Genomic DNA, 23,246 nt, shown 5'->3' with positions numbered 1-23,246 from the left:
ACCTTTATTACAGGCATAGTTTTTCCTTTCCGCCCATAACCCTGGTATCCTCTGCTGTCCACTAAGCTGCCCACACGTCGCCGCCGGCGGTCTCGATCCAGTTACCAAGCTGGTTGACTTGCGAGTCCCAGTCGAGCAGCCGCTGGCGCATGTTGCCAATTTGCTTCATATCAAGCACCTTGGGCTGGACCCAAGTGATGTGCGCCACCTCGTCGACCTGGTCAATGTTGCCGCGCAGCAGACCCAGGCTGAGGGCCTTCATGATGAGGTGCTCGATCTCGTTGGGACGAACCTTAGTCTCCTGAGCGATATCGGCGAAGGACATGGCACGGTCGTGGGGCGGCCGGCGGAAGACGGCCTCGGTGAGGGACGCGAGGTAGATCTTCTGGCGGAGGTGGCCGGCGTTCTCGGCGAGCAAAGGCTTGGCCCGCATGCGGGCCGAGAGAGCCTCGAAGCCCTGTAGGTCGCCGCGGTTGAAGGCGAAGAGGAGGTCGCGGAACCACTCGTCCTGCGTGCCTTTGAGGGCGTCGAGGACGGGGTGCAACAGCAGCTCACCAAAGTTGTAGATGGTGTCGGAGACTAATGCGGCGATGCTGAGGTGCAGCGCTCTCCTGTGTCGCTCCTGGGGTGTGAGGGAGTTGATGTCGATGCAGGCGAGGTAGAGAAGGGCGTTGCGGTAGTAGGCTGCGAATTCCATCTTGCGCTGAATTTGAAAACTACATCAGCAAATGTCCTGTACTTGCTTGGGGAAGGTGGGCGAAGTGCTGACCTGGTAGTAGTTGGCATTCGCATCATAGAACGCTGCGTGGACAATCGTCTCGACGGAGTCGAAGCTGTCCAGTATTCTCTCGGCTGTGTCGAGGTCCTTGCGGGCGCCATCCATATCCTCCAGATCCAGCTTTACTCTGGCAACAGCGACGGAAGCGTATACCAAAGCATCCTGTGAGTTCTCGTTGTCTACCTTCTTCGCGACTCCTTGGAGGAATGTGAGGCGCTCCTCATCATCTATAACGACCCCGTCAGTTTCATGCCCTCTCCTAACTCCTGTGTGGCTAAGCCTTACCAGAGCATTCGGTGGCAGCCTTCAATGCCAAGTCGACAAGCTTAAGCTGGTTGATCTTATCCGCAAACTTGAGAATGAAGACCTTGTAGAAGGAGAGTCGCTGGGGCTTGCTGCCCGGGTGACTGAAGAACTGGCCGAGGGCATCGGTGAGCTGGTGCCAGAGTTTCCTCTCCCAGTAGTTTTCGAACTCCAGAACGAGGTGCTGAAGTTCCTCGGGGGCCTCGTCGCGCTGCTCCGCCAGGAAGTCGGGAATTGCGTCGGCGCTCATCTTGGTGGGAGGTCTCGGTCGGTGGGTGTGTGAGCTTCGGAGGGGTTGAGGATGACGACAGAATCGTTGGAGAAAGACCAGATGACAGTTCGTTCCTCAGATTACAGCTTCAGGGGCAGAGGGTTTGAGGCTCAGGGGCGGACTTTCGTCGTGGAAAATGCCGGGGAGTTCGTCTGGTAGTTGTGTGAATGGTGTTGATGAATGCAAGCAGCAGCAGTTGCTAGTAGCAGCTCCGGAGGGGCGATGCACATAACGCGGCTAGCTAGCAGCCTGGTCAGTCAGCTAAGGTACAGAGGTACGTAGCGCAGCACCGATTCGGATGCTTCTGGACAGAACCCACTTCCGGATAGGATGACCAATGGTTGTTTTTCCGATCCTATGACCATGAAATGGGCCGTGCACCTGCTTCCACGTGACCCGCTCACCTTCCGTCCGGGATTCTGGATGAAGCTCGCGACTTTGGAGCTTTCGGCCGGTCAAGAAGCGTTCAGTTGCGAGTCAATTGAGGGGCCACCGCACTTATTTGTTGCAGCCTCGATATCCGAAAATGGCCTCCTTTCAAACCGCCGTGCGGTCGACCCAGAAGGTCGCGCACAATGCCTTGAGAAGCAGGCCCATCTCCGATATTGCCATCACCCGTACAGGCAAACCCATCCTGCGAACCCAGGGCGGAAGGTAGGCATGCCAATCAATTGCGTTTCTATAGGACGTTGCTGACTCGATTCTGAATACAGACACTCTCTTGGTGGTATGAACCGATCGAACGAATTGATCACGGCACGTTTGTCTAAGGTTGAATTACAGGACACACTGCGACGGTTTTCGGCGCAACGGGACAGGTTGGACGATACATCGTGAACAGGCTCGGTACGACGATACACATACGACGAACTTTTACTGCAATACTGATCGATTCCAATAGCTCGCCAAGGATGCACCGTTATCGTCCCTTTCCGTGAGGAGATGGCCAAGCGCCACTTGAAGGTCTCTGGTGACCTTGGCCGAGTCGTCTTCCTTGTACGGTCTCCCTTCCGATGCGGCGGACTGAAGTCTAGGAAGACTAATGAAATGGCTATAGGAGTACGACCTCTACAACACCCAATCGATCGAAGAGAGCGTTAGACATTCCGATGTTGTCTACAACCTGGTCGGCCGTGACTACCCCACCAAGTAGGTCTATGAAGCGAGGGGCATTTGAAGATCGATGGCTAAGAAAACGCCTAGGAACTACTCCCTCGAGGATGTCCATGTCGAGGGAACTGAGCGGATAGCTGAGGCTGTTGCCAAGTACGATGTCGATCGCTTTATCCACGTCTCCAGTTACAACGCCAACCTCGAGTCAACATCCGAGTTCTTCCGCACCAAGGCCCGTGGCGAGCAAGTCGCTCGCAGCATCTACCCCGAGACCACCATTGTGCGGCCGGCGCCCGTCTTCGGTTTCGAAGACAACCTCCTTCTGAAGCTCGCTAACGTCATGAACCTCTTCACTGCCAACAACATGCAAGAGAGATTCAGGCCCGTCCACGTAAGCTCTCCGTAATGATGCCTACCTTGCGTAAGACCTAACAATTGCAGTCCATCGACGTTGGCCAGGCTCTCGAGGTCATGCTCTACGACGACAGCACAGCAGGTCAGACCTACGAGCTTTACGGCCCCAAGGAATACTCGATGGCCGAGATTGCCGAGTTTGCCGACCGTGAGATTTTCAAGAAGCGCCGCCACATCAACCTCCCCAAGGCTGTCCTCAAGCCTATCGCCGGTCTCCTGAACAAGTACCTCTGGTGGCACACCATGTCTGCCGACGAAGTTGAGCGTGAATTCATTGACCAGGAGATTGACGAGACCGCCAAGACATTCAAGGACCTCGGCATCGAGCCCGGTGACATTAGCAAGTTCACATACCATTACCTGGTAAGGACGCCCGTGATTTTCTCTATCAGAGTAACCTTTATTGACTTCCTTATAGCAAGGTTTCCGCAGTGCCAACTTCTACGACCTGCCCCCTGCAACAGAGAAGGAGAAGAAGGAGGAGCGCAAGTACCTGCACGTTCTTGACGAGTAAGCCTGGGTTTCATTTGTTGGAGGGATTTGATTCTGGGCAAGCAAGTCGTTTAGAGTGTATATAAGTAGTCAGCTAGACAGAGTTGCAAAAGTCGAGGAATCCATGTACAGTTTGAACAGCATCTCTCAAATGTGCGGACTTTCTACAATGTGGTTTTTGCTCCGTGGTGTTGGCATCAGTTGGTATGTCTGCAATGTCAAAGCTGATTCGTTGATACAGTGTAGTTTCTGACAGTTCAAACTGGGTCCTTGACACAGACTTAGCAGTCCTTTCACCTCACGTTGCGACTCAGTTTTCCTCTTACATTTTAACCCTCTTGGTCACTGCAGTCGTTATCATAAAACTTTGTTCGTTCGCGGCTGGCTCACATGCAGGCTTTCTCTTTTCCCTTTGCTCACCAAACTCACTAAAACTTTTCGTCAAAACACAGTCAAGATGAGCATCTCAGACAGCGAGGACGAGCCTCTGTAAGCCAGCTCCAAAGAACCGAAAAATTCGAACTATCCCCGTCTCCACCGGACAAGTGGCACAGTACTGACCTAACACTTCTTCTTTGCGCCGACAGTGCTCTCTCTTCGCACGCGTTGGCGGCGCTGGCCGAATTCAAGGCCGAGGAGGATGCCCGTCTGAAAGAGTTTGAGAGGCTCCAGGAACTAGCGGAGGCGAATGCGGCCAAGAAGGCGCCGATATCCATGGCGGCGTTCATGGAGGACTGGAATAAGTCGCAATTTTGGGTAAGGAGGAACCTTCATCAGCACGCAGAAAAGCAATGCGCTTTTTTCCAAGGGTTTCTGGAAAAGAGGAAGCACAAAATTCTGACTTGAAATTTTGTTTCTGTTCCCTTAGTATTCTGACGAGACGGCGGGTTTCTTGGCGAGGCAACTCCTCGAGGGCGCTGATGCGGATACCACGATTGCGATTGTGTCTGCGCCCAGTGTGTTTGTTGCTCTGCATAATATCCTGGTAAGAGCACCGCTATAAGGGGCGATTCGCCATGTCTTTGGACGATATATTGACTGCTCTGCAGACTGCGCGAGACGAGAGCGAGGCCCGGCCAAAGGTCTTTTTGCTGGAACACGACAACCGCTTCAACGTCTTCCCTGAGTTCGTCTTTTACGACTTTGCGCAGCCCTTCAAGCTCCCGGGTGAGCTCAAGGGTGTCGTAGACCGCTTCGTCATCGACCCGCCATTCCTCAGTGAGGACTGCCAGACCAAGAGTAAGCTTAACCCCCTCCTCCCGGGATTCAAGTAGAAGAAAGAAAGCCTCCATGCTGATAAAGTTCTTTGATCTCCAGCCGCCATGTCGGTCCGGTGGATGATGAAGCCGGATGTCGCCGAAAAGGGCCGCGTCATCGTCAGCACTGGCGAGCGCATGGCTGAGTTGGTGAACAGGGTATACAAGCCCCTCGGTGTCAGAACCGTCACATATGAGCCGAGCCACGAGCGAGGGCTCAGCAACGAGTTTTGGTGTTACGCAAACTTTGAGTGCAAAGACTGGACGTGGCGGGAGGCGGCTTCGAGTTGAAAAAAGGGGGAACAGATCCTTAGAAAGTAGACCGAGGCAACGCGACCCTCCTCACATGGGGTGGCGAGCTCATGATGATAGGCCTGCCCTCTTGCCCTGACGCGGCCCGATTTGGCACATATTTCTGGTTTGCGAGATTTCAATAGAAAGTACATACGCTTGATCGCTGTTCTATACAATGATGGCTCCTTAGGATTGCCATCCAAAATGCGGATTTTGTTATTCGCCTTTGCCAAAGGGCCCAAGATGATGCATTACCCACGTTTATTTCCAACGCCGACAAGATGCTTGATCCTCCGTCGCCCCCCGCCTTCGCCATTCCAAAGCGCCCCTTTTCCCCATACTTTCGGCGGGCCACCGTCTTGACCTCGTTTGACCTGGTGGCATTACTGTTTTACACTGCTAGGCGTGATACGTTTCGTTCTCTCTCGAGGTATGAGGTTACGAGAGCGAACGAATAATGTAGAAGAGCAGATAGGGTTGAGCACTCATGACGTCTGACTTTGACGCCATTTCAACCTTGTGGTCGTTGAACTTGAACCACTGGTCGCCTACTCGGCAGTAGGATACATAATGGCCTAGGTACTCAGTCAGTAACGGCGTTCAAATTGGTTCGTCATGTGTCAACTGACCCGTGTCGATCTCGCCCACGTGGACCACCACACTAAGGAGGTCGTACGTGCAAGATCTTCCGAGGTCAAAGGCATCCTTGGAGTCCGCGCCTCTACCTCTGGTAGTATATGGCAGCATGTTGAGCTGAAGGGGGAAGTTAACCACCGTCTCGATTTTTGATGCGCGGTCATGGCGGCCCTGCTTGTACTCAAATCGCTAGTAATGATTGTTAGCTGGCGACAAGGGCACCATAATCATGCGGCTAGACATACCTTGAGCTGTATCGCGAGCACATTTGGCAGCCGCTTAATGCTGGTGGCTCTTTTGGCCTGCTGCATAGAGCTGCAGTTGTGGCACCGATACTCGCACTTGTCTGACTTGACGTATTCCTCATCCAAGCACTCCTGCAGAGTCAGGCTGGGCACCTTCTGGCCTCCCTTCTTTCTCCTGTGAGAGAGGTTCTCCAGTCCGAGACTGAGGTCCAGGAAGGATTGAACAGCGTTGGTGACGCCTCCGCAGTTCTGGCAAGTAGTGCCAGTCTGGAGCTTGCCGTAGAATGTCTGGTGGATGATGCAATTACATGTATGCTCGCTTCCAGTCTCAGGACGCTTGCCATCTCCATTGCGCTCATGCAGCTCCTCGGCGAGGAATTGAAAGAACTCATGGGCATCCTGCTCCTTGGTGGTAACGAGGTTCTCAAACGCCTTCTTCTCCGAGATCCAGAATCCAGACAGAATACTAGCCGCCGTGAATCCATTAGTATTCTCAACAGCATAGAAGTCCTGGAACATGTCGTCCATGGCACAGCTGAGGCAGTTTGTCAGCTGGCAATCGGTGCTCTGATGGCCGTCGCTGAGATAAAAGTTGCGCAGGAGGGGGTTGTGGAGGAAGCTCTGCAGCACCACATTCTGGTAGCATGTTGCTCCGGCATTGTAGATTCCGCGCAGACCATTGGCCTTGCAAGAGGCAGTGGTGGTGTTGTTGGATATGAAGCCTGGGTTGCTTGCAGAACTGTCCTTTACGCCATCTGAGAACATCTCATCGTGCTTTCTCTTGCGGTCTAGAAGATCAATTAGCATGTTGGTCAGGCAGCTAGGAGCCAAAGCTGGGCGATACAACAACGCAGGTTGTAGTTTGAGGTACGAGGGGGACAACTCTCATGAGTCGAGACAACTTACTGGAAAAAGTTCCTGTTCCCATCTTACGAACTCGAAGCTCCTCGAGAGTGGGGTCCCAAACTAGGTCATCACAGATCTGGCAGTAGAGGGCACCACTCCTTGAGTCGACATCTAAACTTTGTTAGGAAATTCACATTTGCTTTCGGTGACGGGCCACGTACAGAAGCGATGCTGCTTCTTTGTGCCGTGCTTGAGACGATCATCCTCATTGACAATGGCGGAGCATTGTAGACAGAGGTAGTTGGATGTGAGAGACGTCATGACCTGGCCGTCAGAGTTCTTGAATGTTTGCGGCACAACAGGCGTATGCTCAAAGATGTTCTTGAGGATCATCTTGTAGTGGTGGACACATTGGGTAATACCCTCTGTGGACTGGGTGAACAGCCGCTGGATGTGTTCTGTTTGTATCCTGTCAGCCTGACTCTGGCCCATTCCTGCCGCCGCAGCAAGTCACAATCGGGGTCTACTGACCGCAGCCAAAGACTGGTGTGCCAGGGAGGGGCGATTTGACCTTGGCGGTCTTTGGGGACATCGGCGTTGTTGGTCGAGCAGACATTTTGGATGTTGTGGATGGTGTTGTTTAATTAATCGGTCGGTCGTCCTGCTCTTTCGCCTAATTGCTCTTGCCTTGAAGCACCTGGAAAGCAAAATACTTGGGATTTTCCTATTGCGCAAAAAAAGCCGAGGCAAAAAGTGATCCAAAACCGAAAAGATAAGTTCGTGATTCCGACGATGGGCAAGGAAGGCGTCGTGGATTGGTAACGGCCGGAGTCGGGCCAGCGCAACAATACTACTGGAAATCCACCGTTAGCCGCGAGTTCGTCGCAATACAATGGGTCAATTGGTAAGACAAGAGACGGAAACATAAAGTGAGAGTAGGATTTACCGGCTAGAAAAGCCGAGCTCGTGATGCTGAGAAAAGTAGAGGATGTTTGGATTGTCGGAAGGAGCGATTTCGCGCCGTGGTGAAGCTCCCCAGAGAGTGGGCGGGTGGGCGAGCTTTGGTGGATGGCGCAAGCCGAAGATAGAGAAGGTCCCCGCGGGCTGTCGCTTCCAGTCCCAGTCGCAGCTGTGGACGAGGCCGAATTTGGTGGTGCAGAAGGAAGACAGAACCAAAGGCTCCAGACTGCGACAGATTTCATGCGCAAAGAGCAAAGTGATTCAGGATCGTCGGGAGGGCACAGTTCCCAAAAGGCCTTACAAACAATCCCTGGAAGTTGCAAATGTTGGAGCTGGCACTGGGTGCACAGACGGGTAGATTCCGTGGCGCCAGCGGCCAACAGGCAGTAAATCCAGGTCTTATCGGCACCTGATCGGGCGGTTTCTTATCGATAACAGCTTTTGCTTATCCGCCTGCCGAAAGTCCCCCTATGCCCCTGAATTCCCACAGGACCTCGGGGGCACTTTTCGGTGGGTCCAGAGAAGGACCCTCCCGTCGCAACGCGACAACAGTGAGGTCACTGTCACTGGTGAAATTCTATATGAAGACATTGCTGAGGTAAGCCGCTTACAAGAGCCATCATCAAAGTGCCTGTCGGTGCATTTGGTTCAACCTCGGTATCTTCACTGCCCCTCCATTGCGTCTTCACGTACATGGAGCACCAACTTATCCTCTATTCGCCAGATTGAATGCCCAGCGTCACGTCGCGGCTAACTCTCTGTCGTATACCTGAAGGAACATGCGGGGTCTTGTGTTCAGCGTGCTTTCCCCATGTAATCGCAACGCTGGTTTGTGACTAAGACGGCCAATTTACTCAACTACAACCGGGACTAGACATATTGCCCGTCTGAATCGTACCAAGAACAACAACACAATGGCTTCACAACTAGTATCGCTACCCGAGGTCGAGCGCCTCAGCCCAGCCTGTATTCGCATTCTGGGAGGCAACCCTGGAAAGTTTACGCTGCAGGGCACCAACACGTATCTCGTCGGCACAGGCAGCCGCCGTATACTCATCGACACAGGCGAGGGCAAGCCATCGTGGATCGCCGCGGTCAAGTCAACCCTCGAGCAGGAAAAGGCGACGGTGGAGAAGGTACTGATCACTCACTGGCACCATGATCACACGGGCGGCATCCAGCAGCTGCTAGAGCTGTCTCCGAGCTCAGAGGTCTTCAAGAACCATCCCGAGGAGGGCCAGTCAGACATTTCGGACGGCCAAAAGTTTGTTGTCGACGGTGTCAGCCTTACTGCTGTCTTCACCCCGGGGCATACCGTCGACCACATGGCCTTCGTCTTGGAGGAGGAGGACGCCATGTTCACGGCGGATAACGTCTTGGGCCAGGGTACCGCAGTATTCGAGGACTTGACCGTCTACCTCAACAGTCTCGAGAGAATGCAGAGCCTGTTCAAGGGAAGGGCGTATCCGGGTCACGGGCCCGTGATTGACAACGGCCCGTCCAAGATTCAAGACTACATCAACCACCGGATGGCTCGAGAGGAGCAGGTCATTCGTACGCTAAGGACGGCGAGGCAAGGCTCTAATATCGAGGGCGATCCCTATGCCTGGACGGTCATGGAGCTTGTCAAAGTCATTTACGCTGACGTTCCTGAGGAGCTGCATATCCCGGCGAGCGGTGGGGTCATACAGATCTTGGGAAAGCTCGAAAAGGAAAACAAGGTGGTCCAGAGTGATGAGAGATGGAAGTTGAAAGATCGATCTGCGTTATAATTCGTCCAGATGATGAAACGGGGCAGAGGTGTTGGCGGACCTTGGTCGGAGCCTCGGATCCGAAGACGGCAGATTTGACGCCGTGATATGTCATACTTAAGTAGGAGGAAAGTGGGGATGGACCTCATGGCTTTGAGGACTACGCATATCATAGAAACCAGACGATCCCGCAATGAGGGTATGAATGTGCTGAGCGTATAATGCAATACACTATACGTCTACAATAGCTTCGAGTTTGCCATAGTCAGCCGGCGATTGGAAGAATCGCGTAGCTTAGATGGGCCATGTGCATCGCGATGGCTCTGCGGCAAGGTTACACAGCGCAATGAGACCGCCGGAAGGTTCGGACAAGTCGAATCTCGTGACGGCGCGGGACGTACGATGAAAGTGGGGCGCCACCTGGAAGGCTAGAAACAGCGGTCGCGGTCTGCATCTCTCCAAGGATTCTCTTCTTCTTGGTAGCATCGAAACGGATGCGCTGTTCCGATATCTTGTGACGCAAGCTCAACGCAGCAGAGGTTGAGGGCGGTGTGGTGCAGTAGTTGACATGGAATAGACTAGAGCATTGCGGGTGATATGTCACAATCTCACCTTATCGAATGTTAGAATGTCAGAGAAAACTGGTGCGGCGGTATGTCTTTGTATGTCCAGCTCACCTCAAGCTGTTATACTGGGTGTTGTAGTCGGAAGGGTGACCGAGATATCCGCCCTTCGACTGCAGATGTGACTCGATCAATATTATTTTACAATTGCATAGAAGCTGATGTTCCTTCGATATTATCGAGAAACAGCGTCATCATCCATATCAAGCAGAGTAGCCTCAAAAACTTCCTACGAATTTTGCGATGCCCCGTGATCGATGCGGGTCGGACTCCGACTTGACTCCGGAGCCACCGACCGCAAGCCGCGGGAAAAGAGGGGCGTTCGCTTATGATGTCTCGCAGTGCTTCAACAATCAGGTCCGGTCGGCCATGAGAGGTACCCAAGGTACTCCAGGTAGGTACATCAAAGGTACAACGTACCCGCCAGTCTGTCATGTGGAGCCAAGAAGGAGAGCGGGATCGTGGGTTTGACGGGCGGATCGAAGGCAAGGATGCGCACGTACGGATTTCTTATGTGGGTTTGGCCAGGTGGTGGGCGGATGGGTTGTGGATTTCCTGCTTGCATCCATCCATGTGGATTTTTGCTCTCTTCTTGGTGGAGTTGGGCGAACTAGTTGTTCATGAGGCTGCTTTAATTTTTCCTTTTGCTGACTTATCCTCTACTTGTTGGCTTCTAGGTGCCATCCCATTTGTAATACGGTCACTATATGGCGTACCGCGATGTTGTTCCCCCCAGGTTTCTGTACGTGATGAATCACAGTGTATCATCTGGGCCGGCGTCTGTTGACGTGGGGTATGGCTCATTGCAGGTTTCGGTCAACCGCTCAGGTTGAACATACTCAGGCCAAGGGCATGGCGCAGAGAGAAGCAGGAGAAGTCATTGGCTCCCTTGGGGTTAGACCATTGAGAGGAGCAGAGCAAAGTCTCATTGCAGAATGCAAGCAGGCAGCAGAATAGAAGTTACAGGGAAACAAGCTCAACATCATCAATATAGGAAATCAGAAGTTCAGAAGTTTCACAACCCCATGGCCGGGCGGTCTACGGGGGTTACGGGACGTGAGACACGCCGTAACGTACTCCGTACATGGCCTGTTCGTACGGAGCTTTCGTGTATCCTCCGTGTCCGCAAATTTTACTCGTCTTGGCGCCGCGTTGGCAAAGGCTCGGCCGCCCGCCGGGCGTCGTTCAACTTCCAACTCGGGGTGAGAAAAAATACACAGCCTTCAGGCCTCAAGATGATGTTGCAGTGATAGCAGAGCTGGGCGTCAGAAGGATTTGACGCAGGGCTTATTCCCAACGGACGGAGGTTCGGAAGCGCGGCCAACACTTTGGTTTCGTTCTTTTGTTCTTACGTTCTGGATTACCTAGACATTTCATGTCGGTACTTCGCGCTTCCCGCATCGGCCGGCACTGGGGGTCCTGCACGTCTTCGTTCTGCTTATTAACAAAACATTTTCTCTGCCCTATGAGATTTTAGCTCGCGGCCGGGCCCCTTCTCAGTCTCTGCTTACCGCACCCATCGGTGGAGTGGGAACGACGCACACCACACCACACCACAACCTCCACGGAAGTTACACTACAGATCGACGCAGGCAAGGCAGGACAGGGATAGGTAGGTGATGCGACGGAGTTATGTGATGGCGATAGGTAGCTCGCCCGTCTCCCCCGTGTGACTCAACTCCCATGCCTAGACGGAAGTGTTCACAGGTCTTCGGGTCTCTGAAGGGCGCCACGTTCATGTAAGAATCTGACATGGTGGGACACACACCACTAGCAATGTTGGTCCGTAGCAAAGTTGACTTACAAATTCAATGAGCCCTTCTTTAGTACCACGGGTGGACAGCAAAGACAGCCTCGCACATCTGACGACGACGCTTGAGTGGCTGCGGCGAGCACCACGAATCGACGCGTGTGTTATTGACGGCTTGGTGGTCAGATACCATCTCGCAGGGCGTTTGAGGCCTGAGGTAAGGAGAGAAAAGGCAAGTCATCGGTGATTTACACTAACGACAGAGAACGGCACTCGGCTACCGCGATCTTGGCGATAAGGTTGTTTTGTTTGGTGTTGGTCTGTTGCTCCGTAGTCGCTACCTTACCCACTCACCCCCCTGGTTCCCTAGTCCCCGTTGATCCCGGGAGAGTTACACATAGCTGCATGGTCACGGATTCCATGTTCAAGGGAGTACATCTCGATGCTGGAAGTTGCCCTCTCTTCTCTTCCTTATGAGGCTGACATGTTAAGTCAGTGGTGCATTATGTATCTTGATGAGATCCAGCCACTCACTCACCAGGAACGAGAGTCTCACTTTGATGTCACGATTGGGGACGTTTGATGGATGAGCTTGAATGACTAAGCGTGTAAGTAGTGTGAGTGAGCCAACGGATGAGTGAGAGTACGGATTCCAACTGCTCCCAGGAATACCCTCTCTTTCTCAAGGCAGGTAAGGTGTGTACTTACCTCACCTTACGGTCCTTACTTACCTTGTCTGGCCGTCTAGGTCTGCACGCTACTGCACTCATCGCAACCTTCTTCTCTCCAATGAGGTGGTTATGAAAAATTCTGGCAGGGTCTCATGGCGTCACTGCCGCGAAATCCGCTGGAGTAAGGCAGCTAGTCTGGTAAGCTGGTGCAGGAAAGCTCCCCGCACCCCCGCTAGATTCCCAGGATGCGTAGTGCTTGCCCCACCGGCATCACTAACGGTGCAGAGGAAATAGGCAAGGTAGAATCTCAGGGAATGAAGCTCTCGCGCCTTCCATGTCGTCCACATGTCACCCCTTCAAGCTGCTTACACTACCTACTGTGTACTCCCTTCCTCTCACCTCCATCCATTGTTCAACGTGTTCACACCGGCCAGCTCCCGTAGCTTCGGGTCGGTGGGCGGGTACATTTCTGGAGTACCTCCGCCAGCAAGGCAAGGTGGGTGACATGTCACTACCTAAGGTACCGTTCCCATCCCGCACAGCTCTTGGCTTAACTCCTCCCTCCGGTCACTGGATGATGCTGAACTTGGCCGGACCCTCGCTCGTGGATGCCTTCGGAACCTTCGGAGTCGGTCTTTGCACATTTTTTGACCTTGTCACCACTTACACACACGCTGCCGAGCATACTTGCTGCCACTCGCCTCGCGTTTACCACGGTCGGTGACTTCTTTCTCGCGGCGGCCGCCGCCTTACCTTACATGGGGTGGGCAGGATGACTTCCAGGAAACCTGCCTGGACAACATGTGCGATACATCATCGGTACTTTCTTGCACCATCCCATAAGGAATGATGGAGATGGGGAATGTGCATGGGTATGACCTGACTTCTGGCTGCCCGGTCTCAAGGTACTCAAAGCCCGGCCATGTCATCGCCGTGTACCGACGCCAGCTCCAAGAAGCTATCGTTGGGCTATCCTTCACCGTGGCTTTGTACCTCACTTACACCTCTAGACAAGAATCTTGTCGCAAAAGGACTTCTCTCGGTCTCCGCTACGGTGCTGGCGCCGGTGCGACGTCTCTACTTCTCTCTTCGCTAGACCCCACTCTGCTTGTTGTTTAATAAAGGCGGCCCGACCTCGCTCTCGCTCATAGAGTCTCCTCAATAATTTGGAAGCTTACCCTCCTGCTCTCTGTCCTTGCGTACGAAGCTGCGAAGAGGCGCCAGATAGACCTCTTACCGACTCTACCGTACCTTGTCTGAATAGACCCGGGGAGAGGTCGAGTTCCTCTTTGCGACATAGCCGAATCTTCCTCTTCTTCTCTTACGACAACGGATAGCTTAGTCGCAAAAGGGCCCTTGATGAAATTGTCAGCTAGCCAAATCACCACGGTCGTGGTACTGGGCATTGCGCCCTTGGCTGTTGCCCATGGCGCTCACGAAGCCGGCGCCGACGCCATGGAGATGGACATGGGCATGGCACAAGGCGCAGACGAGTCGAAAGCCGAATCCAAAAGCTATCCTCCAACATACTTTGCGCTCGTCGACCATGCCGGAATAATGTACGCACACATTGGACTCATGGTGCTTGCCTGGGTATTTGTTCTGCCAATTGGTAAGTTTGACGAGCTCTGGCCAGTAATCCTACGCTGACTTACACGCGATTCGCAGCTGTGATGCTTTCCATTGCTCGCTCTAGATATACACTTGCGCTGCAATTTGTTTTCATGGCCGTCAATGCGCTTGGAGTTCTCCTGGGAACAATCTACAATGCCAGCACGCCTGATCTCTACCCCAAAAATGCGCACCACAAACTGGGCTGGCTGGTGACTTGGGTTCTCTTGGCGCAGGTCCTGATCGGCCTTGTTGGAAGAGTTGCTGGCGCTTTGAGGCACGACAGGCGCGGAACATCCGACAGTAACCAATACCAGTCATTCATTCCAGTAACTGCGGCTGCTATGGCAGAGCACCACCGCGTTAACAGCTCTCGATATGCTAGCGAGTATCGCCTGTCCAACGACAGCGGGCAGGGCACCGAGCCTTGTACCGAATCGCTCCGGAGTCATTCCCGCTCCTCATCGTCCAATGAGGTGTCCCCGCGCAACTCCGACGCCTACCTAAAGGAGTACGCCGAAGAAGAGGACGATATTGAAGATGGCCTTCCCATGCCCATGCCGAGTAACAGGGACGAGAACACCACTGCCAACCCCAGGTCGACGATTGCAAGAGTAGCGGGGAAGATTCCTTCGCGCGTGTTGAAGGGCTTGGTCTTTTTCTACAACTCAATCGATAGACTTATCTTGCCGCTGGGGTTTCTCACCTTGTGCCTAGGTATTGTGACCTACGGGCGGTTCTTTGTAAGCAATACACGAACGAGCTTACTCGAGTTATAAAGCTAACCATGCACAGGAGGGCAACGGCATCTTCAGCGGTTTGGCGCATTGGGTCAAGGGCGGCATTTTCTTTTGGCTTGGCTTGTTGACCCTTGGTCGATGGACCGGCAGCTTTGGTGAACTCGGATGGGTAAGTCACCGGTGCTTTGCCGGCCGTGTTCGGAATCAGTTTGCTGACTTTGCTCCGGCAGGCGTGGAATGTTCGACCGAAGCGTGCCGACAGCAAGTGGCGGCCCTCGGCCGAGTTTGTCGAGAGCGCCCTCATTTTCGTCTACGGATCGACCAACATTTTCCTCGAGCATCTTGGAAATTGGGGAGGAGAATACAGCGCGCAGGATTTGGAGCACATCTCAATCACTGTTCTCTTCATTGGTGGTGGACTGGTAAGCCCCTTCTCGCCAGCATCGCGAGTCGCTCATTTGACTGACAATTGAAAACAGGTTGGCATGCTTATCGAGTCTAGTCGGGTTCGAGAGCTCTTGAACACATCAGTCATCAACGCTGCTTCTGAGCACTACCACGACGAGGAAGAGCAGAAGAAGGATCTGCAACCGCCGAAGCAATATGAGTTCTCCATTAACCCCATCCCAGCACTCGTCATCCTTCTCCTGGGCATCATGATGAGCTCGCACACGCAGCACTCTATGGTTTCGAGCATGATTCACAAGCAGTGGGGTAACCTCCTCACCGGCGCCTCTTTTGCTCGTGGGTTCTCGTATGTCATCATGTACCTGAAGCCCCCAAAGTCCATTCTCCCGTCTCGACCACCCACGGAGCTCCTTGCCTCATTTGGCCTGCTTTCTGGTGGGATCATCTTCATGGCGAGCGTAAGTCCTCTTTCACCTACTGTTCTCCGAACGAGTAATAGCTTACAATTCCCCAGGCTAGCGACACAGTCGAAGGCATGGAGCACTACAATTTGGATGCCATGTTCATGTACACCGTGACCATGGGTCTTGTAGGCGTCTTGATGGCCTGGGTCATCATTGTGTTGGCCATCAAAGGCTGGGCTGTGCGCAAGGAGGCCGGCCGCCGGTCGTATCGGCTGCCCTGATTTATCGACGAATGATTAGACTTCGGTTGCTTGTGAACCGCATTGAGTAGTCAGAAGTGCTGGTGCGGAACGACGACGGCAATGACGCAGTAATGAATATGCGGTCGACAAGGGCATTAGACAGCGATGGCACGTGTGAAGCATGGCTGAAGGCGTTTTCTTCTTCTTTTTTTCATCTTTAATCCTAGAGATACCCTTATGGCAGCCTGGAGAGTCGAATGATTACTTGATTATCGTAACGAATTATAAACCCCAGTGATTTGAGACACAGTAGCAATGGGATATGTTGGGCGTGAGACTCCTTTGTATTGGCCTTGCTACGGCCCCGTAGCTCATTACCGTTATCTATCTTCTGTGCCTGTACCAGACTTTCCTTCTCGAATGCCTTGAGGATATCTACCTTTTGACTCTGGGTTCCTCATACTCCCCTTTGAGCTCCAGCGAGCCTTATCCCCAAAATCCGTGTGACCCGAAGTTTCCTCAACCCCCGGAGGATGAGTATCTATCAAGCTACCAGTGCAGCTTCAATGAAGGCTATTTGGGATGAAAATGCTCTTTTGTCCCGAAATTCCTTGATTGCCCTCCTGCCGCGTTGCCCGTTTCGCTCGCTCTCGTGTTACTACAGAACTTGAGGTCGGGCCTCGATACTGCGTAACGAATAGCGTATTCCTCGATGGCGGCTCAGTCGCGAGGCTCGGTAGAACACCCTGAGGAATGAGAACACTCCTTGGCGGGCTAATGAATGAGCGTGTCGTCGAAAAGTCGCGCCCTTGTTGCCATGCGAAGGACGTTTTCCGCCTTCCAATTCCTTCACATCAAGGAACTAACCGCGGTGACCCCCCTCTTCAACCAGAAGTCGACTTCCTCTTCTTGGATTTTTCCTTTTTGTCCTTTCTCTCCTTCTTTTCCTTTTTTGGGGCAGCGTCCTCCTCGGCTGCCTCCACCATCTCTACATCCTCATCTACAGCAGCAGCAGCTGAAGCAGGCTTGACGACGCGCTCCTGGTCCCGGGCGGAGTAGAGCGCGGTGCCCTGCTGCAGGGCGTGAATCAGAAAGGGCAGCGACTCGGCCTTGAAGTCGTCGGCGGCGCGGACTTTGTCGAGATCTTCTGCGAATTCCTGGGTTGTGCGTTGGAGGTAGTAGGTTGTGAAGTCTTGGGATGTTGTGGTCGCCATGATGAGATATGGTTATAGGGATACGTGATGCTGGGCTTGTTCCGTTTTGCTTTTGCTTGCAGGAAGAGAAAGAAAATGTGCGTATGTGCGCGTGTGTAATGATTTTTGTTGTGAGTTTTCAGTTGGGATGGGGTTGCTGTAAGTGAATTCTGAGATGAGATGACCTGTGAGATATTGGAAGTTTGAAAGTTTTGAAAGACAGTGTTAGGGCACAGTGTCCGGCTGAGATAACACCCACCTAGGCGCATACGAACCTTTCTGAAAGTCAATTCGAGCTAGACTTTTGGTTTAGTTCATGCAGTGTCTTATATTTTTATCTCTTATGAGTTTGAATGATAAAAGCAGAACGATACAAGAATAGACCATCCCACGTCAAAGACATCCAATTTGCGAATTCGTTTCTGCACTTTTCACGCACCGCCGGATGAGGTCTCTACCTAAACAGTCTTTTGGAGAATTTAGGTATCCACATCCGATATGGTGTAGTGGCCAACATGATGCCCTCTCATCTCAGTGAGAGGTTAGGCATAGCCCCGAGTTCGATTCTCGGTTTCGGAACTTTTTGCCCCCCCCTCCCCCCGATTAGCACGATTTACATTCTTATATCTAACATCACGGTCTGGTTTTGACCTATTCATTGCTCATGACTTCATGTTTTCGGCCTCATTGTGTCTGCCATGCTGGAACCAAGTTATACGTGTGTATATGACAACCATTCTAGCGTCAAAGTATTATTTTCGCGCTGTCCGGACTTTCTGAGAGGGCGCATCAGCTTAATCTCATTAAAAACAAGATGTCATTCATTCACTTGCAGACAGTTCAAGCCGTCATTTGCCCCCCCAGCCCTTGCAATCGCAATCTCAGATGCCAAAGGCGGCATTGAAGTGCCGGCGCGGGGAAGCCCTGTCCAACTAGTGATGAATTCGACATTCCTCCGAGCTCTAAACAGCTTTCTTCGCCCCTTGTTTATCCTCTACAGACGACTCATCTCAGCTTATTCGAAAATTGTATAGCGAGCAGCCAGTCGGTCCCATGGTCTAAAGTCACATTATCAGAAGCTATTTTCAATCCGCCTCCTCTTAGAACGCCTCGCCTCGGCAAGCCACTTTCACTTGAATTATCAACTCACCACAGAGGCGCAGGCGGCGGCGGCGCCCCGAACTCCTCCCCTCCCCCGATGCTTCCCCCGATGCAGGAACTCGTCCTTGGCCACACCCTGACTGACCTCCGAGTGCAACCTCGCAACACCCCCGGAATAACTTGGACTGAATACCACCCCTTTTCCCTCCCCGCCCGCCCCCGCAATCCCCGGATTTGCAGCAGTCCACAAGCGGGGTTTGGGGAGAGACCACCTCCCTATCCAAGTTCCTAGCAGAGCCGATCACCTAGCGACCGCTGCGCCGTACCGTGCCTGGCCGAATCTTGGAGGGGGATCTCGAGACAGTGACGTGGGTGTTCTGCAGTTGTCTTAAGACGGAACAGACAATTACGTGAGATGAACCGCTCTCGTCCGCTCATCGCTTGCTGGCCATGCGGCTGGGAAGTGACGGATAGGCCTGTCTACTTACAAGCTTCCCCGCAACTTTAAGCCAATGTCACATCGGTCGAGATGCCTCCATGTCCGAGTTGGCCTTGTGATCGGCCGAAATTTTGCGGGCCAGAGCGGAGGGAGGAACTTGGGGAGGGTTTGGCATTATATGTGCTCGTGTTAATCGACTAGGTCTTGGCGTGATATGGTATGGGCTGAGGAGCTGTCCGCCGTTACGAGTGACTACTCTAGGCGGAAGCGTATATCGGAGCCGGTCAATGGCCCAAGGAAATGCTAGCGGAGGTTGTCTGCTACCACCCAGAGGTTCGTCTCATGCTTTGGTCCCATGAAGAAACGTCTAGTTGGACGTCTCTAAGCCCAACTTCGAGGGGGGTTCATCCTTGGTCTGATGTGGTTCAAGTCAGCATGATGCCCTCCATCACTCTTCAACCCCCTTGCTGAGGTAAACAGACATACGTACAGCCACATCATCTGAATCAAGTTTCCCGACCTCCAAACGTCTACTCCCCCGTGGGTTCTCCATCCGGCAAAGTCGCCGATGTTGACCAGTTCCCTTTGGGGGACGTGACATCCGTCTGGGGTTGCTTTCCAATGCCGCGATGAACCATCTTGGCGAAAGCCTCCTCGCTTGCCCTCAACGGCCAACCCCGCTTGGAGCTTCGTCCACCCTCGTTGTTTTTCTTCGGCATCATGTGAAATTTGGAGATGCACTTCTAACGGTAAGCAAGAGGAGAGACATCGAAAAATATGGGAAAGGAAGAATGCGGGTAGTAGTTTGCGGGGTAGAGGACCATGATGGGCTCCTGACGTTGGCAAGGTATCGATGCAATGTAGGTTGAAAGAGTAAAGGGTAATCAGACAAGAGAAGGGACGGAAAACGATCTATATAAACCCATCGTCATCCCCAGATGTCGTGATCAACCCTTCCAATTGCACAACATCACCAGCTCAGATCACTTACACTACCAAGCCCATATTCACCCGTCTCAAAACGACCAATCAGTCAACATGCAGTTCACCACCGTCGCCGTCGCCTTCTTCGCCAGCCTCGTCGCTGCCCAGGACCTTTCCACCCTCCCCGACTGCGCGGTATGAGACACCTCATCTCCTCCAGTGCCCCCTTCGTTTTGTCTACCTCAAGACAGATTTATAGACAGACGACTCTTGGTGTTTCCAAGTTCGAACCATGTGGCTAACGAGAAGAACCTATGATATCCAGCGTCCCTGCTTCGTCGACAACTTCCCCATCTCCGGCTGCACTGACCAGACCGACTTCGCCTGCATCTGCGCGTGAGTTCTTGCCCCTGTTTGGAACCCCCTCACGAGCCCATTCACTAATATGTGCTGGATACCATCTAGTTCCTCCGCGTACAACAGCGCCGTGACCACCTGCGTCCTAGGTGCCTGCGAGCTTACCGACGCGTAAGTGGACATTCCATTCCTCTCTCTGCCTCTCTACGTCCCTATCTTCCCGAATGGAGGCAGGGATCAAGCATTTCCGAATACTGACTCTTGGGCTCCTAGTCTTGCTGCCTCTTCCTGGGCTCAGGCCACCTGCGCCGCTGCTGGCGTTCCCATCTAGAGTGTGGAAATCGAACGAACTCCCACTCTCTGAAGCTAGCCACGGCTTCAAATCCGACTTGGAGGAGGTCATGAGTGGAAGGGAGATGGGGGAGGCAGGGGAGAAGTTTTTGTTGTGAAGTGTACATATTCAGTGTGTGGACCACAACTCCAACTTGGTACATATATGCGACGCAGAATGAGAAAAAACCATTGTTAGCAAATATCCGTTTCATTGATTGTGAGGCATGAAAAGCTGGATCTGAATGGCTGGTGTATCGAGGGTTGGGATTGGCAGGGGGAATGCCTTCATAGGCACGCAAAGGGGGATTGCTTTTCAACAAGCATCGTCCGTTGTAGTCGATGGCCGAGCGGTATGATTCTGGCTTTCGTTAGCTAGGGGTTGTACGTTGGCTCACGGTCCTACATAATGCCTTGGGTCGCTTGTTTTTTTGGTCCTTTTTTATTTTCGTTCATTGTGTATATTACCTCGTATTCACCGTCATGTATCTAAACCCATACACTCACCACCCTTCTCAATGTCACACGCTATTGAGTTTCATCCGGCCAACTTATTTGGAAAATTGTTGTGAAAGAGAGACGGCGTTCTCGGGACTTTTTTTTTTTTTGACTTCCTTGAAAATTGTGAGATTTGCTAAGGACCATGTTTATTCATGAGATGATGTAGTAACCTATGGCAGCTCATCGGGTCCTGAGGTGAGGAGAGGTATATCATCATGCTTGGATCTGGAATCCAGAAGGCCGGCACGCTGATGACAGCACCGTTGAGCACGTGCTTGGTCTTTCAACACGTCACGATCAAAGGAGATTGGTCGGTCTGCTCTGCTTGGTTATACGCGAAGTTGTCAATCTCTACAAGTGGGGAGAAACGGCTCTCGGTCTAGATAAGTGTGAATCATTGCCCTCTTGGCGATGTCGTTGGTAAGATCTGGACACTTGCCTCGAAGACGACAGAGGCCATACAGATACGGAGCCCAGAATATGACAGAGATTCACCCCATGTATCACGGACGAGCAGCATAAAGTGGGGAAATATTCAGATCACATTTAGTGCGGGAAGCGCCTGTTATCGACAGTGATCTAGAATATCTCGTCTGAAGCTTCGGCCGTCTAATGGAGACAGAAAAAAAAAGCATAAAAGTGAGCACAAGCATGCTCTAGCGAAAGCAGAAGCCCCATGTGACGAACCCGTAAACGCCAGTCGTTAAAAGCTGATGTAAAGCTTTCTAGGATTTCATTGTTGCTCCATATTTGCCAAAGACCAAATCTTGCTCATCGACGTGAGTCAAGGCTCGGTCTCGACGAGTCGAGACTTGGCCGCATGGAGCTGCTGGAGCTCCTGCGACGGCGCGCTCGTTGCTCGCCCGGGTCCGACGGCCGCAGTCCCGACGACTTTGCAAACATGTTCAAGATGTCGGTCAACGAGATGACACCGGTCAGACGGCCGGAAAGATGGGCGCCTGGCATGGCCGCGGCAGGTACAACGTGCGAAACCTGAGTCGGGAGAGGCGACTGAGGTGCGGAACCAATGCCCGGCACCAGCACTGACGACGTTGTGGGCGCCAACAAGGGAGTAGCCGGTGCGGACGGAGACGGAGACGCCGATTCAACAACCCACATGCGATGAGACTGGGTGGCCACCAGCTTTGCTACAGTGTGCGCCAGCGTCGAGTACGGGTTCACGTAAAAGACCGGGAAAGAGTCGCGGCCATGCTCGACGCCGCGCTCGCCTAGGATGACAGAGATGAAGTGCATGCAGGATTGCTTGAGCAATGGCGCGTCGGCGGCATTCGTCAGATGCTTGACGTCTACGGTTGAGATGTTTCCAACAACATTGTGGCCATTGTCAATAACAGCCACACTCGTCAGACCCTCGGCGTTCATAAGCGCCAGGGCGTCTCCTAGAATGCTGTCGGAGCTACAAAGCATTAGTTCATGTCGCAAGCTAGCAAGAGGAGAGTGTTCTTACTTGACGGAGACGATTTGCTGCGTGCCGATGCCAAGATCGCGCAACAGGACAGGGTATAATCTGTCGATGGCGGGAAAATTGATGCCTTCGTTCCAGAAGAACTCAATGACCTTGAGCTGAGTGAGGATTCCAATTACGTCGCCCGAGGGGTTTGTGACCAGAACGCGGTGGATGCCGCTGCCAAACACTTCGATGGCCCGTTCCAGTGTCTCATCAAAGGGCAAGGTGATGAGTGACTCCTTGCGGCAAAGCGGCTGGATATCTCGTAGGGCTATACGGGCTCCTGTCTGGGCCTTGTTCACGATTTCGTCGTACAGGGGTACCTGCTCCTCGTCGGGCCTGGCGAGTCCTACAACTACAAGAAGATATGTGTTTAGGTCATTGTAGTCAAATGTTGAAACAGCAGTTTTGGACGATGCATCTTCTCGGATCAGAACGACGTTGGACGGGCTGTGTTTGACAAGAGTCTACCACAGCGTTAGTAAAAGATACAAAGCACTTGAACAAAATGGGAGGGAGAACGCACCATCGAGGCCTCCTCAACACTGGTGTCCAGAGTAACCCATCTGAAGTCATCTTGGGCAACGAGCTCGTTGACCGAGATATCGCGCCAGTCGCGGCCTGCAAAGCGCGGGTTCGAGTGCTTGTTGGCGGCAGGTGGATGGTTGAGGAGATCCTGTACAGCAGCTTGGGTGAAAGAGGGATGTCGCTGGGCGCGAGGCGAGCCAGGCGCATTTCTCAGATTTTCGGCGAAGCTCTGACGATGGGTGTGGACGTGGGTGGTCTTGTGCAGGCTCGTCTGGGAGGGAGTTCGCTGAGGGACAGCAGGAGGTGAGGTTATGATGGCTTCGTCATTGTGTGCCCCGGACGTCGGTGTTGCGTCCATGACTTAATTCAATCGGGAGATGTTGGTGCAACCTAGTATGGGACGGTCTACTCGGGATGTTGTATGAGCAGAACGATCGAGGGCGGGGTTTCGATGGTGGTTGGCGACTTGCTATGTTGTTGCTGCAGTTTAGTGTCTTGCTGTCTAGAAGCTCGTGATGTTGGCTAAGCCTGAGTCTTCCTCAATGAGCGATGCCTTTTCACTTTGCAAAGCCGCTTCTTTTGTGGTGGCTGAGGGGA

General features: G+C 52.9%; 10 protein-coding genes across 10 annotated transcripts; 5 read left to right on the top strand and 5 right to left on the bottom strand.

Moving 5' to 3' along the window:
• Positions 1 to 61: 61 nt before the first annotated feature.
• On the bottom strand, positions 62 to 1,331 carry CABS01_05461 (PCI domain-containing protein; the record flags this gene model as incomplete). Its single annotated transcript, XM_060538831.1, has 3 exons — positions 62 to 703; positions 770 to 1,005; positions 1,064 to 1,331. 3 exons carry the CDS (start codon positions 1,329 to 1,331, stop codon positions 62 to 64), a joined length of 1,146 nt encoding a protein of 381 aa, XP_060405093.1.
• Positions 1,332 to 1,878: 547 nt separating this feature from the next.
• On the top strand, positions 1,879 to 4,918 carry CABS01_05460 (NADH-ubiquinone oxidoreductase 40 kDa subunit; the record flags this gene model as incomplete). Its single annotated transcript, XM_060538830.1, has 13 exons — positions 1,879 to 2,006; positions 2,066 to 2,079; positions 2,254 to 2,348; positions 2,410 to 2,501; positions 2,556 to 2,856; positions 2,925 to 3,242; positions 3,298 to 3,389; positions 3,651 to 3,673; positions 3,824 to 3,860; positions 3,959 to 4,127; positions 4,240 to 4,356; positions 4,421 to 4,610; positions 4,689 to 4,918. 13 exons carry the CDS (start codon positions 1,879 to 1,881, stop codon positions 4,916 to 4,918), a joined length of 1,806 nt encoding a protein of 601 aa, XP_060405092.1.
• Positions 4,919 to 5,359: 441 nt separating this feature from the next.
• CABS01_05459 (ubiquitin carboxyl-terminal hydrolase) lies at positions 5,360 to 7,264 on the bottom strand (the record flags this gene model as incomplete). Its single annotated transcript, XM_060538829.1, has 6 exons — positions 5,360 to 5,496; positions 5,551 to 5,746; positions 5,803 to 6,590; positions 6,709 to 6,819; positions 6,870 to 7,106; positions 7,180 to 7,264. 6 exons carry the CDS (start codon positions 7,262 to 7,264, stop codon positions 5,360 to 5,362), a joined length of 1,554 nt encoding a protein of 517 aa, XP_060405091.1.
• A 28-nt stretch (positions 7,265 to 7,292) lies between these two features.
• On the bottom strand, positions 7,293 to 7,850 carry CABS01_05458 (uncharacterized protein; the record flags this gene model as incomplete). Its single annotated transcript, XM_060538828.1, has 2 exons — positions 7,293 to 7,501; positions 7,595 to 7,850. The coding sequence occupies 2 exons, from the start codon at positions 7,848 to 7,850 to the stop codon at positions 7,293 to 7,295; spliced, it is 465 nt and encodes a 154-aa protein (XP_060405090.1).
• A 672-nt stretch (positions 7,851 to 8,522) lies between these two features.
• On the top strand, positions 8,523 to 9,380 carry CABS01_05457 (metallo-beta-lactamase superfamily protein; the record flags this gene model as incomplete). Its single annotated transcript, XM_060538827.1, has 1 exon — positions 8,523 to 9,380. One exon carries the CDS (start codon positions 8,523 to 8,525, stop codon positions 9,378 to 9,380), a length of 858 nt encoding a protein of 285 aa, XP_060405089.1.
• Positions 9,381 to 10,415: 1,035 nt separating this feature from the next.
• CABS01_05456 (uncharacterized protein) lies at positions 10,416 to 10,769 on the top strand (the record flags this gene model as incomplete). Its single annotated transcript, XM_060538826.1, has 1 exon — positions 10,416 to 10,769. One exon carries the CDS (start codon positions 10,416 to 10,418, stop codon positions 10,767 to 10,769), a length of 354 nt encoding a protein of 117 aa, XP_060405088.1.
• Positions 10,770 to 13,762: 2,993 nt separating this feature from the next.
• Positions 13,763 to 15,847, top strand: CABS01_05455 (uncharacterized protein; the record flags this gene model as incomplete). The annotated part of the gene is made up of 6 exons (XM_060538825.1): positions 13,763 to 14,015; positions 14,072 to 14,757; positions 14,810 to 14,923; positions 14,985 to 15,176; positions 15,234 to 15,620; positions 15,677 to 15,847. 6 exons carry the CDS (start codon positions 13,763 to 13,765, stop codon positions 15,845 to 15,847), a joined length of 1,803 nt encoding a protein of 600 aa, XP_060405087.1.
• An 845-nt stretch (positions 15,848 to 16,692) lies between these two features.
• Positions 16,693 to 17,022, bottom strand: CABS01_05454 (uncharacterized protein; the record flags this gene model as incomplete). The annotated part of the gene is made up of 1 exon (XM_060538824.1): positions 16,693 to 17,022. One exon carries the CDS (start codon positions 17,020 to 17,022, stop codon positions 16,693 to 16,695), a length of 330 nt encoding a protein of 109 aa, XP_060405086.1.
• A 2,557-nt stretch (positions 17,023 to 19,579) lies between these two features.
• CABS01_05453 (CFEM domain-containing protein) lies at positions 19,580 to 20,153 on the top strand (the record flags this gene model as incomplete). The annotated part of the gene is made up of 4 exons (XM_060538823.1): positions 19,580 to 19,660; positions 19,725 to 19,861; positions 19,931 to 19,993; positions 20,096 to 20,153. 4 exons carry the CDS (start codon positions 19,580 to 19,582, stop codon positions 20,151 to 20,153), a joined length of 339 nt encoding a protein of 112 aa, XP_060405085.1.
• Positions 20,154 to 21,424: 1,271 nt separating this feature from the next.
• CABS01_05452 (uncharacterized protein) lies at positions 21,425 to 23,007 on the bottom strand (the record flags this gene model as incomplete). Its single annotated transcript, XM_060538822.1, has 3 exons — positions 21,425 to 22,070; positions 22,122 to 22,588; positions 22,648 to 23,007. The coding sequence occupies 3 exons, from the start codon at positions 23,005 to 23,007 to the stop codon at positions 21,425 to 21,427; spliced, it is 1,473 nt and encodes a 490-aa protein (XP_060405084.1).
• Between the last annotated feature and the right edge of the window lie 239 nt (positions 23,008 to 23,246).

Source organism: Colletotrichum abscissum (assembly GCF_030869225.1).
Source record: "Colletotrichum abscissum strain IMI 504890 chromosome Unknown Scaffold_11.1, whole genome shotgun sequence".
NCBI lineage: Eukaryota > Fungi > Ascomycota > Sordariomycetes > Glomerellales > Glomerellaceae > Colletotrichum > Colletotrichum abscissum.
This window is presented reverse-complemented; position numbering and strand designations above follow the sequence as displayed.